We start from the raw sequence: 13866 nt of genomic DNA on the forward strand, positions 1-13866 counted from the left end.
TACATTTTTTTAGGCTTTTGAGGTGTCAGCAACTGTTATTGGCCATGTAAATATTAACCAATTATCTGTGATAGAATGACTATAGAGGAGCACAACACTGCAAGAAAAATTGTCTAATAATAAACTTTGCAAGTGAGTTTTCTACAGTATAAAGAAAAAGCACACCTTCAAAGCTGGTGTTTCAGGCAGTAAAGTACAACAGAATGGACTAATCTTCACCACAACACACTGTTGCCAATGTCACATGATTGGAAGGAGGAAGAGGGAAGGCTGCCAGAGTCAAACAGGCCAATCAGGTGACTGTTTCATAATTCCAGAATGAGCTAATCTCCTCATGGAAAAAAGAAAAGAAATCTAGTTCCTTATTCTATGTAAGCACCGCAATATGGTCGTAAAGCACACACCAAACACAACAGCACCGGCTTGGAGAAATGAAACTAAGGAACTGATGCTGGTGATAAAATTAAAATACATTTTATTAATAGACGAGGACGATAAGCAACAATTTATCTTGTTGTATACTTCCCCTTCTACAGGTGTGTGACACGCTACATCAAAAAACATTTACAACTCTTACAGTGTTGTGTCACAGCAGATAATTATTGTGAAATAGATAATCACCCTTCTTCTTTTGCTGTTCCTCACAAATGGATATAATTTCCAGATCCCTGACACTGTGTTAAACACTTGTCTCATTTCCTTTTTTTTTTTATCATAACAGGAACTTGACGAGCAGCTGTCGGGGAAGGGAGGGGGAGCACTCCTCAAACTACAAAATTTGGACCACATCATACTCCCATTGGCTCCCTCCACAGACCTCAGGTAAAAGATCTGAGTCTCCACAGGACCTGAGACAGATATCAGAATATCTGGTCACATTCACAGCAGCTGACATTGTATAAATATATACTGTGAGGTAATTCAATGGCAACCAGGAAAGTTCTGCAAGATCACATAATAACAAAACCCAGAAAAGTGGCTTTGTGTCATAGCTTGGTAGAATCACTACAACAGCTTCAAACTGATGACCACAGTACGTCTGTGATTCAAATGACTCAGACATGAATAAACACGACGTCTTTCTGTGTAATTAGCTGATTCACTGACTGTAGTTGTGTAGAATGAGTACTAGCTGAGCCTTTATTTCTGCTTGGTTTCCCGGTCTGGCGACAGCTGGATGTTTGGAGGCCTCAGATTCTGTAGAGGTCAGAGGTCACGAGGAGTCCTGCGTCGTTTGATTGGTCACACAGAGCCTCTCTAACTGCTGAGCGCGCTCGTTGTGGACAGTCATCAAGGTCCGGTTCTCCTCCGTTAGATGCCGAAACTCTTCCTCTAGACGGGCGATCTCTATGGCAACCTCCTCATCCTCCACCAGCTCTGCCAGCAACTTACGCCTAAGTAGATGAGTGAGATAAAGAATTAAGCAGCAGATGCATATTTTTACTCTAATTTTATCACATACAAATGCATAAAACAGTAAAGTATTTCTCCAAATTCTACAATGAATTGAGTGTTGGGTCATTTTTGTTTTTTATCTCTTCCTGCTTAATCTTCAGTTGTGAAAAGATGGACACTGTCCAAGCACACACGGAGGCAGGGAAACAGCCATAACAGGTTCCCAGTTCAGAGATATGCAGACATTCATACCTTTCAATTTAGGTTCTCCAGCTCTCTGGAGAAACCAAAGATACCAAAAATAAACATGGCAACAATGCAAACTTACAGGAAGTGCTAAAAAAAACATTGATCCTGCTTGCTGTTGGGCAACAAAGCTAAGCGCTCTGAAATAGGTGAATAAGACATTTGGTGTGCAATATGGTGTGCTGATGTTTGGTATAAACCTTTATTACGAACATATTGGCTAATGAAAAGCAGCAACAGTGTAGAGGCGTATGTGCAGCAGAATTTCACCAAAGTTAAAAAATCTCTGTGAAGAAGACAAAGTTGTTTGCAATGTAGTGTTATATGTAAGAGGCTATGTTCTTGTCTGACAAAAGTTTCTCCACTCAAATGTTTGGTGTCCTGTAAGTCCATGTGGGCTGAACACTTGTACAGTATGCATATGACGCAATGAATAACATAAACATATAAACATAAACATCCCCCCTCCATCCCAACTATGTTTCCCAATGAAGCCATTCGAGTTGAATGACTGCAGTAGCTCTGGTTTAAGCAGGATGACCTGACTTTGCCTGGCAAACACTCTGGCTTTTACACTCTGAGAAGAAATCAGCCTTTGGACTTTGAAAGGCAGTGTAAGCACAGAAGCGCGTATGTATGTGTACGTGTGTCCCATGGACTCACGTCTGAGAGTGTGTGAATGTCAGTGTTGTATGACACCTGCTAAGTGCCAAGTCACATAAAAGCAGCATCAACAAGGAAGAACAGAATTCTCTCTTCTACAATACAGGCTGTCTGTAGAACTTTAATGACATAATTATTACAGAAAATGACTACTGTTTTTTTTTTTTTAATGGAGGTTGCAATATAAAATGATTTAAAGGACTAACCCTTAATTTCTTTGTGTTAAATTCACACACATTTCATGGGTATGAACTCTTTAAATCTTGCTTCTAGTGTTTGTTTGAATTAACTTTTAGTAAAAATACATCAAGCTTTTATTTATTGAGAAATTGAACTTGTTGAGTCCAAAATCAGATTTTCTCAATAATTCAGCGGCTGATTACAATGGCCTATTCATTTTAAAATCATCTTTTCCAAATACCTATGAAACCATGTTCAGACAATTAATTTCCTCATAAACCAGATCTACTTTTAAGAAGCAGTAATACAAATAGACATAACTGCTTAGTGGAAACTTTGATATTATCTAATCTTATCTTGTGTATCTACTAATAAACAATCTGTTTTGACACATTTCCCTAAGACTTGTAATTCCATCTGAGTTGGTAAGCATATATATTTTATTTTTTTACTTTATGACACACACAAAACAGAAAGGGAAGGCATGTGGTTCCTTTTGCAATCGCACATGATTTCACTGTTTTTTTGGGTTACATGATTGTGTTCAATAAAGTGCAGCTTTTAAACCACAGAGTTTTCAAATACAAGCAAAACGCAGTATGATTTAGAGTAAAAGATTAGTAATTTGGATACATTACTTTTATGCTGACTTTCTTTTTTCTTTATTAGAAGCAAGTTGAAACCTGCATGTGCATACGTGTCTGGGGGTATGTATGCATGTTTGTGTGACAGAGTGATCCTGAAAAAAAAGAAGAGGTCTTTTTCAGTCCAAAAGAATACATCCGGATATATGGAGGATATAGATAGAAATTGTACAAAACACTTTTATTTCTTAGTCAATGAAAAGTAATATACTACCACATTTGTTTGTTTTGTCTTTTCTGTGCACCAAAATTTGTAAAGATCTGAAAAAAATGGAATGTAAAACAACATTTCATACACCACTGGTTTAAAAGATATATAACCATATTAAATTAATTATAACTACATTAGGCCTAAAATCAATGTCTGAGTCAATGTTTTTTGAAGGTGGTTTTCTAAAACTCATTTATTCCACTTTGGCCAACTTTGAGAAAATCAACATCTTTGTTGACCCTATTCTGGTGGAATAAAATTCTGTTCATCTGGCATTGCCTGACAGATTGCACTGAAAAACTGGATAGTTGTAAGATTTAAAATCCACCATACAGATGAATGCTACTTGTTTAATACTGATAAAAAGCAGATTGGGTGAATTTTGGAAAATCCCTCTGCAGTGTGTTAAAGTGTTGTTCCTGTTGTCGTCACCTGAAACTCTCCTACCTTACTGTGTGTAATCATATGGGAAGTACAAACTTTCATTGTATCATGCATGTCTGTTAATGGTAAATTAACAGACATGCATGTTAATGATTGAGCAATAGCAGAAAATATGAAAATATCCACTCTTCCACAGAAATATATTCACTGTTCTAATTAATGAAGTAATAGTATCAGTGATACCTTATATGGTATGTTTAGTATCGTCGTAAAAGCAACATTTGTTGCATTGCCTTCACTTCTGTCTAGTTGTGTCTTACTTTACTTTACAGTTTTTTTCGATTGCTGAACGACAGTGGGCACAACTGGAGTCACATGTGCAAAACGCTAACTACAGTCTGCACAGCAGCAGTTCATGTGGACCAAACTCTAGTTCGTTTTTCATTGCTTGAACACAGTTTTCAAAACTTTACTCACTTATCCCATGACTTTAACCACAACGTGCACAACACTGTAGATTTACAGCACTTTGTTCAAATGCTAACACACTGCTGTCAAAACTGTAAACCACGCATTCAAAACAGAATAGATTTCAGTCTGGTGCCTATCAAACACTGCTGATTGGAATTTTAGCTGAAAGCCTAAGCAGGTGTCTTGTTTTAGACTAGTTAGTGAACATATATGGTATTTATATAGAGAAAGCTCAGAAAGCCTTTTTTTTGTATACAAACACCAAATAAGAATGAAACAATTATACACTGTACCATTTGAGAGAAACAGGTAAAAGAGCAAAGATACCAATATGTCCAGGTAAGATGTCTGAGGTTATATACACAGCTATAAAAAAAAGTGAAAAACACTATCTTTACAATAGTAAAACTGTGTTCTTACTGTTTTTCAGAAAGTAATGGCGGTGAAAGCAATAGAAACACCAGATTCATTAGTATTTAGAGATGATGCAGACATCCAATGTGATGAAGAAAACTTGTCACATGATGCTGGAGCGAGGCAGGATTAGTCACACTATTCTTTGGTACTGTTACGTATGTACCTTTTAGTTTTTTTCCCCCAGTAATTCCATAAATTACTAGAGACAAAATACTTTATTGAAGAAAACTGCTGATTTTCATTCCTTCTTTTTTACCTTATGTACAAATTGGTATGCTATACAATCTATATTTTTTAAACTATTGAGTAGTGTCAAGTCACTCAAATTGTTCAAACTCTAAAGATGAAAAAGTTTGTAATTTGTGTATTGGTGTTTGATGCTAGTATTTTTACTCTCAGTGTGTTCTGAGTGAGTGTGTGTGTTATCTCAGTGAGGCTTGTGCATAGTGTTTGTCTGCACTGAGCCTGTTTTGCAGGTGATGTGAACTGTTTAGCTCAGGTGACTGTTCGTAGTGCAAACTGTAGTTTGAGTTTTGCACATGTGACCCCAGTTGTGCCCACTGTCGTTTAGCAATCGGAAAAAACTGTAAGTGTAAATTTGACTTTGTGTGTGTATGTGTTAGTGGATGGTTAGCAGCAGCGTGAAAAGAGAGAACCAAGAGTTTGTATCAGCCTGACTCATCATGTTCTTATCTAAACTCAAGGCTATACTCATTCCATCAGAGTCTGCATGCCTGTTCTCTATTTAGGAGCTGCCAAGTGGTGTAGGTTGTGTGTGTGTGCGTGTCTGTGTGTGTGTGTGTGTGTGTGTGTGTAGGTGTGGTGGTGAGGGCCTTGAAAATCCTACTGCTAAGACTACCCACAGCTGCTGAGGGCACAGGGGACAGTGTGCACTGTGTGTATGTGTGTGTGTGTGTGTGTGTGTGTGTGTGTGTTATTATAGACGCCTGTTTATGTGCAGCAAGCAAACACAGTACATATGTGCATTAAAGCATACAGCAGGTCTCACTCAATTACACCTGGCAAGGGTTGCAGTTAGTGTAATATCCACCCTAGCAAAGGTGCTACTTTTCTCAAATACAGTATGATGCCCAATCTAACCCAGAAACCCATTGTACAATGTAACCTTCACATCCCTGTATACAACACCCTTGCTGGATTTTGTTTCTGATCCAAAAGTAATTACAGAAGTGGCCTTGTAAAGAAAATACATCTGAAATTAAAGTCATACATTACCAGCTGTTTGTTGACATCTTAATGAAAATGGTCTCAGTAGATTACATGCTGCTGAATAAAAGCTATTAACAGGTGCCATCTGGTGGACATTTTGATCCAAAAAAGTGTTTAAGGGTTGTGTTTTAGTAGGAAATTTAATTTCTAAATTTAGATTTACTGTATGTTCCAAACATTTATACACAGCCTATATTACAATACATTATTATTATAATTATTATAACTCAATCTTGTTTGTTCTCCCTGAATCAATGGTACTTTACAGTGGATATTTAAACGTTTCAATATGCCAAGAAGACTACAGGCAAAGCCACCAGTATATACAGTAAGACTAGATGTGTTTTCTTCTGATCCAAGCAGTGACACCGGACGTGATTTAAGGCACAACCTTCTGATCAGACGTGCTACCATTGCACCAAAAGAGCTCCCGTTGAGTTTTAAAAAAAAAGAAGGCATTTACAGGGACTCACTTGCGGTCCTCAAGCACAGCGATCTCATGTTTGACCTGGTGGAACTCTCTCGCCATCCTGCAGTGCTCCTTGTACACCTGAACACTTTCTCTCAGAGACACACAGGGGGACACTGGCTGCAAGAGGTCAGAGAGAGATATGTGACGTCAGAGAGATGTATTAGTTTATGACTAAGCAAAACAAAAAAAATTGAATATATATAATAATATAATAAATATAATATATCATATAATAAAATAATGCTAAAAATACAATCTATTATAATATATATATAAATATTAAACAGATTATATCACACAAGCAACACTATGTACAAACCCGGAACAGCACATTCTAACTTGAAAGCTTTAAAAATGCTTCAAAGCAAATTCCCTTTTTGCTGGCATTGTTTATTATTAAACCTTATGCTAAATGGCTGCTAAAAGGCTAATTCCTATTAGTTTGGTGACCCTCTAAGCTTTCCCACATTGCCCCAGTAGCACTGCTGTTACATGCTTTGAAAGAATGAATATCCAATAAATTCATTACTGGTGAAACATGAGATTGCTGTGCTTGAGGACAACAAGTGAAAGCTGAACTGACTTGTCTTTATATAACTTGTATGAAACCTATAAATGCTTTATTTCACAGAGGGAGACTGTATGACGCTATGGTAACATGTCTGACACCAGATCTGAATATTCCGTGTTTAAATCGTGTCAACGTCACAAAAACAAAAAACATTTACCATTCTATAAATTGAATATGAATATATATAGATATATAATATGCTAATTTTATTTATATAAGAAAAAAAATGGGAACGAAAAAGAAATCTCTATCAGCCTGTAGTATAGCGTATGACAGCTATCATTGGCCTGCAACTACTGTTCTCATTTGATACTCTAACATGTATGTGACCCTGGCACTGGCACTCGTTGAAGGATAATTCAATGACAACACTAATAGCAGATTGAGCGCACAGTGTGAAGACATTGATCTACAGGGTTGATAAACTAAACCCAAGCTTCTCCCGATGTACAGACTTGAATGCTTCTAACCTAAACAGAACAGAGCTTTAGAGGAACATTGCACTACTTTGTTTTAGTAGGTTGACAATGATTTCTCTGGCCTGGCCTTCAGTTGTGAATTAGTTAGACGGTAAGTAGAGAGAGCAATAATGACATCAATAGTAATATTAACAAAGCAAAAATGTTCAAAGTCAAAATACAGTATATATAAAAGAAGGAATTTGTTGACATTGCATTGTTTGACAATCCATTAGAAAAATGTAGCATTAAGCCACAAAACAGAGCCAGACGTGAAATGCAAAATGTTAATAGCATTATAGTGCAGAGTTTTCCTTTAAAAGGCACATAATGCTATTTTTCTTCAGCATTGTGGATTTAAAATCATTGCCATCTCTTCTATACTCTGCTTCTCCACTCTTTTGCTGCTCTGCCAACAATACAAAAGTGTGTGTTCAATGCAATGTGATGCTACAGTATGTACTAGTATAGTAGTACTGTATACCTGTAGTCGCTGTTCAAGATCCGGGAAAGTCTGAGGGACGTCCTCCACATCTTTTGCATCTATTTAAAAATAACACATTATTCAGACATGAACAATCAGTATAATGATTGACATATACTGACATATCAAAACAGAATATAGTATATTGGTTAATGATACATGATTTAACATACTATTTTGATGATTATGCATTACTACAAATTGCATATGCTTTACTGCTGACCATTTTCCCAACCATACTGTATGTATCCTGCAGTGGTGTGAGTATTCTAATCTATAACAATACATCTGATGCATCAGATGATCATTATTGTTTTGTATAAAAGCTTAACATTACTAGTAACTACTTTACAGATAAATGCAGCGAAGTATAAAGTAGCAAAATACAAAAATACTTCAGTAAAGTAAGTACCTCAAAACTTTACTTAAGTACAGTACTTGAGGAAAAGTACTTATTGTACTTTCCACCACACATTCTCTGATTGATTTCCTTCCTTCCATCTAAGTACTCTGTGATGAGATGATTATTAATAATGAATATTATTATTATTTTAAATGTAGATTCTGTAGAAAATGACTAAGGTTTCTCTTTAGCATTAAAAAATAAAAAATAAAATCTTTATTATGATAGATAATCTCCAAGCTTCAATTGTCTGATGAAAAGTCAACTCAGCTTTTATTTTATTAACTTTGCTGAATGTTCTTGATGTACAGCCAAGTGACTTGTCCTACAGGCAGTTGCGTTAATGCCTTTCTCCACCTCATAAAATGGACCAAAATGAAACACAATAGGGGCCTCTTATAAAGTATGACACCACAACATAGCAACACAGTGCTACACTTATAAATGAGCCATGTCCTCTTACTGTACAGCAGTAATGAGTTGTCACACTGAAAGACATGCAGGTTAGAACACAAACAGACAAACACAGTAGACAGAAAGAATAGACAGGCCACATGTATGGCCAGAGACGGATCCAGACAGACAGACAGGCAGACAGACAGACAGACAGACAGAAACCGACAGGTTGTCTACACCAGCCTCTGCCTCGCCAGTAATGTCCCCCTGGAGTTGTGGAACACATGTGGAGAATCCTGTGATGATGCAACCTTCTAAAAGCAGAAGTATCAGTGTGCCAGCCTGCAGCCATGGGGCCAATTATGATGTGGAATAAATACAGTTCTCATGCTTAGGATTGACACAGTGTGGGGTTATAACTATGTCTGGTATTAAGTCATGAAAGCCCTAGAGCATGATCCCTAGATGGAGCACAGGTCTTAGTCCCCCTGCTGAGAAACACAAGTTCAAAAAGGCAACAACATGATCGTCTAGGGAATGTCCCAAATTTGATTTAGGAGGGTAGGGTCAGATTGTGCCTGGAAGCTACATCTAAAACTAAAACAAGGCATGTAAGCATACAAATAAAGCAGGCCCTGTGCAGTTACTTTGATCCTTAAGATTTATCAAAAAATGAACCAGTGCACAATTAGACAAAAACAAAACTCACTGGAAAGTGAGGTGAAACTTAACTCCATGCAAATAGATGGTTGAGGCTGAAAGAAAAAGCAAGCTAGAAACAAAAGAACAGCAATATGAATGATTAAGAAAATGAAAAGGCAATTTAGTAAGAGGACATGTTGCCATTGTGCGAATGACAAGCAGAATGTCATGGAGTTCAATGAATCATTGCTCAGAGTGGGATTTGAGTGTCGTTCCTGCTACAGCCCTTCATCTCACTTCCTAAGAGAAAGACAAGGGGGATCAGAGATGGGTGGAGTAGGACTGGAAGTGTTAACTGCTTATAAATATAGGCCAGTGTTCTAAAAGCTGAACAGTGAATCAGGCAGCGAGACACTGTTAGTATTAGAGGGGAAACCTGACTCTGCCATTGCATAGGTGCAGCTGCTGTCCCAGTGCCTGGCCCCACTGCAGTAAAACATCCTGATAGACAGTACCTTGCACCATAGGTAGGGTAGACCTTTGACCTTTGATTGAAGATTAAAGAACTATACAATGCTGGTCACTGTAAAAGGTTTTGCAATCGCTTGTATGGGTGCATATAGGCATATAGTACATGTGCGTTTTGCAAGCGCACAGCTGCGCACATGCACATGTGGTTGGGTTTTAAATGCTGTGATCCTACTGAAGTAGAGGGAGCATGTCTTAGAAGAATGAGCACAGTTAAAGTGATAGGATGTAAGGGGGGGTTGCTGGTCTGTTTTGGAGGGAGGAATGTCGTGCATGTGTTCCACACATACTGGAAATGCAGTGAGAGTAGAGCTCCATGCAATATCAGGTGTTAAATGATCAAATGAGTAATAGGTGTAACTTAAAATAATTTGTTACCATCATGTTTTTAAATGCTGTGACACAGGTGCGTGTGGGGTGGGCATTTGTGTGTGAGGTGAGCGCATGGTGTGTGTGGATGACTGCAGTATGTGTGTGTGTGTGTGTGTGTGTGTGTGTGTGTGTGTGTGTGTGTGTGTGTGTGTGTGTGTGTGTGTGTGTGCGCGCGCGCGCACTTTGTAAGTGCGTGTGTGTGTTTACCTGATGTGTCGTCAAGGCTGAAGGCGATTCTAACTTCAGATTTATCAGGAGACACTCTTCTGGTTGAGGTGATCATTTATCCCTTCATGAGGCCACAGGCACAAAACAGAGCTGTTAGCACAATCAAAGGGGTCTCATGAAAGAAGAGTAATGATATAATAATAATTGTATCTGTATGTGGTATCCAATCAGACATGGAAAGCTAAGTAAACCATTTTTTTTAATTTCAACCTAGTACATTATTGTGATGTTAACCAGACTAAACTAAATACTGAACTCAGCAGGTGTTGTGTTCCAGTTGGAATGAAAGCATGCTTTGATAAAGCATGTGATTAATCCAAACCTAGGAAAGTATGGTGGACCTTATGAACACACCCACCCACCCACACACACACATACACATACACACACACACACACACACACACACACACACACACACACACCAATTTCATCATGTATTTAGAGTTGCAGTAGGATTACTGTAAATAATTAGGGATCTTTGACAGACTGGCTCTTAGGTCTGGGTTTTGCATGCCCCTCTCCAATGTAGGTGTACAGGCTTTTTATATCAGGGCATTTGCCTACTTTAACCCCGGTAAAGCCTCTGTCTCACACATAACATACCTCAATAACCTTCTACACCAGCAAATAAGCACTTTTTTTAATTTATGTCTTTCTCAGTTGTTAGAAAATTATTAAAAGGTCAAATTTTGAAGAATCAAAGCATCCGTACTGATAGTGTCAAAAGATGACAGTATTAGGTGGAATAGCCTAATAATGCACATATTGTAAGCTATAAAATCTATAATGATGAAGTTTATTACAGCCTACATATGGGCTATCTAGCTGAAAATGACCCATCTGGGCCAACAGGGCATTGTTACCTGAAGCAGCACGAGCCCGACGAAGGAAATTCCGTATAATAAAGTTTAAAATCAGGTAGCAGTGTACGTCCTCAATATTGATTGTTGCCTGTTCCCCGTCGGACCACCGCTGAGGTCTCTTCAGAAAAAGCACAAATCGTCTCTCAGCCGTTGCATGGCACAATTATCGATCCAAAAGTTGACCTCCACTTCCCTCTTGAGACTCCAACTATATTGTTTTGTATTCAAAAGTTTTCCAACATAGTCAAGGCGTCCACTACAATGGTGCCAGTCATATGGTCTCCAGCAGATCAAGTTTGCGTGGGTATGGACATGTTATCCACAGACTGCAGCCACGCGGCGAAGAGCAACACAACAGGGCGCAGGCAGTGGAGGAATGCCGTCCGCTGTCCCCCTGTGGCGGCCCGGGCCCAATTAAATGTCTCAGATGACATGACTTTAGCCCGCAAAAATGCCCATAGCTGCAGCACTGTTTTGAGTGACACGGTCATGCCGCTGGGATGGTCTTTGGCTTTGCAATAGCTGGGCAATGAGACAGTTGCTCAGAATGAACATCTCATGCTATTATAGCTCTGGTGAAAGAAATGGAGCATCCCAGTCTGTTTATCTTTTGGGGGGTCGTTTTGGCAATTATGTGCAAGAACACCTTAACGAACGTGATATACTTATACCTAAGGGGAGTTTCTTGCAATACATAGGCTACTGTGATTCAGGCACTTAACCTTTTTTTTATATATATACTTTTTAAAGGGACACTACCGAATTTACACATGGGTTAGTTTACTCATCACAAGAGTACTACTTAGCCTGTGAAAACTATAAGCCTATCTGTGGCTCTGGAGAGGAGGCTTTCTTAAGTCTGAAAAAATAACCCTGATAATGCCATTAGTCTGAAAAAAAAACAACCTGATTCAGGATTCAGACCTAATTTTTTTTAACAGAAAGACTTACAACCTGTGGGTGTGGCGAGTGATATGTTGGGCATTTCCCAGGCAGGACGGGTCTAATGAAAACACACCATTGAATTTAATAATGGGAAGAGTAGCATTCTGTGTTTTTGGAGTTTGACCCATAGGACTAAAGATATACTGTAGATATCTCTGCCTCTAGTGGTTCAATTTTGACCATTCTTTTTTAAATCTGTCTCTTAAGTGCCCCAACTTTATGGAGGTGCAATACTAAATTGCTACAGTACCCCTTTTAGATTATACAACATGTACATGGATGTTTTTCCTGTATCATCACAGATACTTGTAGCTGTTCAGCAAAAAGCACATACCAAATTTTGTGTTTTTGATTTATTTTAATAAAGTGAAGTGTCCATTCCAGGGTTGAGATTTAAATGAAATTATCCAACTTCTTAAGATAAATCAACATTTAAAACCACATTGGATTATCTGAAAAATGCTTCATCACAAAGCTGAAAAAGGGCTATTTTACTTTGCTCATAAAAACGCTAATGATCTGGGGAGTTATTGTAACGATGATTTGCATTTGAGCTTAAGTGTCCAGAGTTGCTGAAAAGAAACAACTTATATTTACTCTCAACTTGAAACTTGAGTAGGGCATAACAGTCTGCCCTCCATCTGGTCTGTTTATAGGCTGAATGTGCATGACAACAAGAATTCATAATAGGCCTAAACATTATAATAATAATGCTGAACTGACCTTATAAGCCATTGAAGATGGATCTAAAAGCAAAAAAAAGCCCTGCGGTTCTCTAAAAGAATTACTGTTCAGGGTTTCCTCATGTTTTGACTTACTACTACAATATTCTGATGTTTTATAACCATGAGGCCAGTTCACCTGCACACCAGCAGATGAGAGCATTGCCCCTGAATTATTTTACAGCCAGGCTATGAGATGGTAGGAGAGAAAGAAAGACACAGAGAGATAAATGATGCTCTGCACCTCCAACAGCCCTCCTCCTCCTCGTTTGTCTTCATTGACAGGCTGTTGACACAGACCTGCCTTATCAGCCCCAGAGACTGTTCATCTCATTGTGATGAATGGGACACACTTAAACATCTGCCACTCTTTTACGGTGGAGTTAGTTTAGATTTGAGTCTTCTGTATGTACAGTTGAAAGCCTCATGAAGGGATATGTGAACCAGACTTGACAGGTTTGACGGCTTTATGTGAGATTTAAGATACAGTACATAGAGAAGAATTCTAGAAGAAATGTACAAGAGTTCTCTGATGTAAAATGTATTTCTATAACGCAGCTGTGTATCCTGCAAATGTCTCCAAATTTAGCCCTATTGAGATTGTCTGTGTTTGCTGACCTTTCCTTTAAGTGAATGCAATAAAGGCAATATAGAGCCCGCCCATTTTGGACCAAAATGTCAACAACAGGCTCTTTGAGCGGTCTCTCCATCTTGACGTCACTGGATTTTTCTTTCAATCTCTTTCTCTTCATCTGTGCAAGAGGTATAGAAGTATGGATCATAATCCCTGACCTTCTAACTGACAGCACAAACAGACTTATGCTACTATTTCTTTATCTTTCCCCATTTCTCTTTTACCTCTACCGCCGCCACCAAGGTTCAGGGCTTTTCAGGATCATTGAGACAAATAATAGTTTCTGTGGGTGAAACTAACAGGGA

General features: G+C 38.3%; 1 protein-coding gene across 3 annotated transcripts; it reads right to left on the minus strand.

The window, feature by feature from the left end:
* Positions 1–463: 463 nt before the first annotated feature.
* map3k7cl (map3k7 C-terminal like) lies at positions 464–11774 on the minus strand. Of its 3 annotated transcripts, XR_003694124.1 has the most exons (6): positions 11261–11769; positions 10375–10456; positions 7827–7885; positions 6315–6430; positions 1108–1394; positions 464–848 (listed from the first exon to the last, which is right to left on the minus strand). XR_003694124.1 is itself a non-coding variant. In XM_028596051.1 (5 exons), the coding sequence occupies exons 2-5, from the start codon at positions 10448–10450 to the stop codon at positions 1214–1216; spliced, it is 432 nt and encodes a 143-aa protein (XP_028451852.1). In that variant the 5' UTR covers positions 10451–10485; positions 11261–11774; the 3' UTR covers positions 464–1213. The 3 variants fall into 3 exon arrangements, 2 of the variants coding, with proteins under 2 accessions (XP_028451852.1, XP_028451851.1); XM_028596051.1 differs by having other exon boundaries at positions 464–1394; positions 10375–10485; positions 11261–11774; XM_028596050.1 differs by having other exon boundaries at positions 464–1394.
* Between the last annotated feature and the right edge of the window lie 2092 nt (positions 11775–13866).

Source organism: Perca flavescens, chromosome 13 (assembly GCF_004354835.1).
Source record: "Perca flavescens isolate YP-PL-M2 chromosome 13, PFLA_1.0, whole genome shotgun sequence".
Lineage (NCBI taxonomy): Eukaryota > Metazoa > Chordata > Actinopteri > Perciformes > Percidae > Perca > Perca flavescens.

Coding starts and splice junctions, on each gene's coding strand:
- map3k7cl (XM_028596051.1), bottom strand. CDS start 10,450: ATGATCACCTCAACCAGAAGAGTGTCTCCTGATAAATCTGAAGTTAGA. Junction 7,886..10,374: donor CAGCCTTGACGACACATCAG/GTAAACACACAC, acceptor ATTTTTAAATAG/ATGCAAAAGATGTGGAGGAC. Junction 1,395..6,314: donor GCTGTGCTTGAGGACCGCAA/GTGAGTCCCTGT, acceptor TCATCTACTTAG/GCGTAAGTTGCTGGCAGAGC.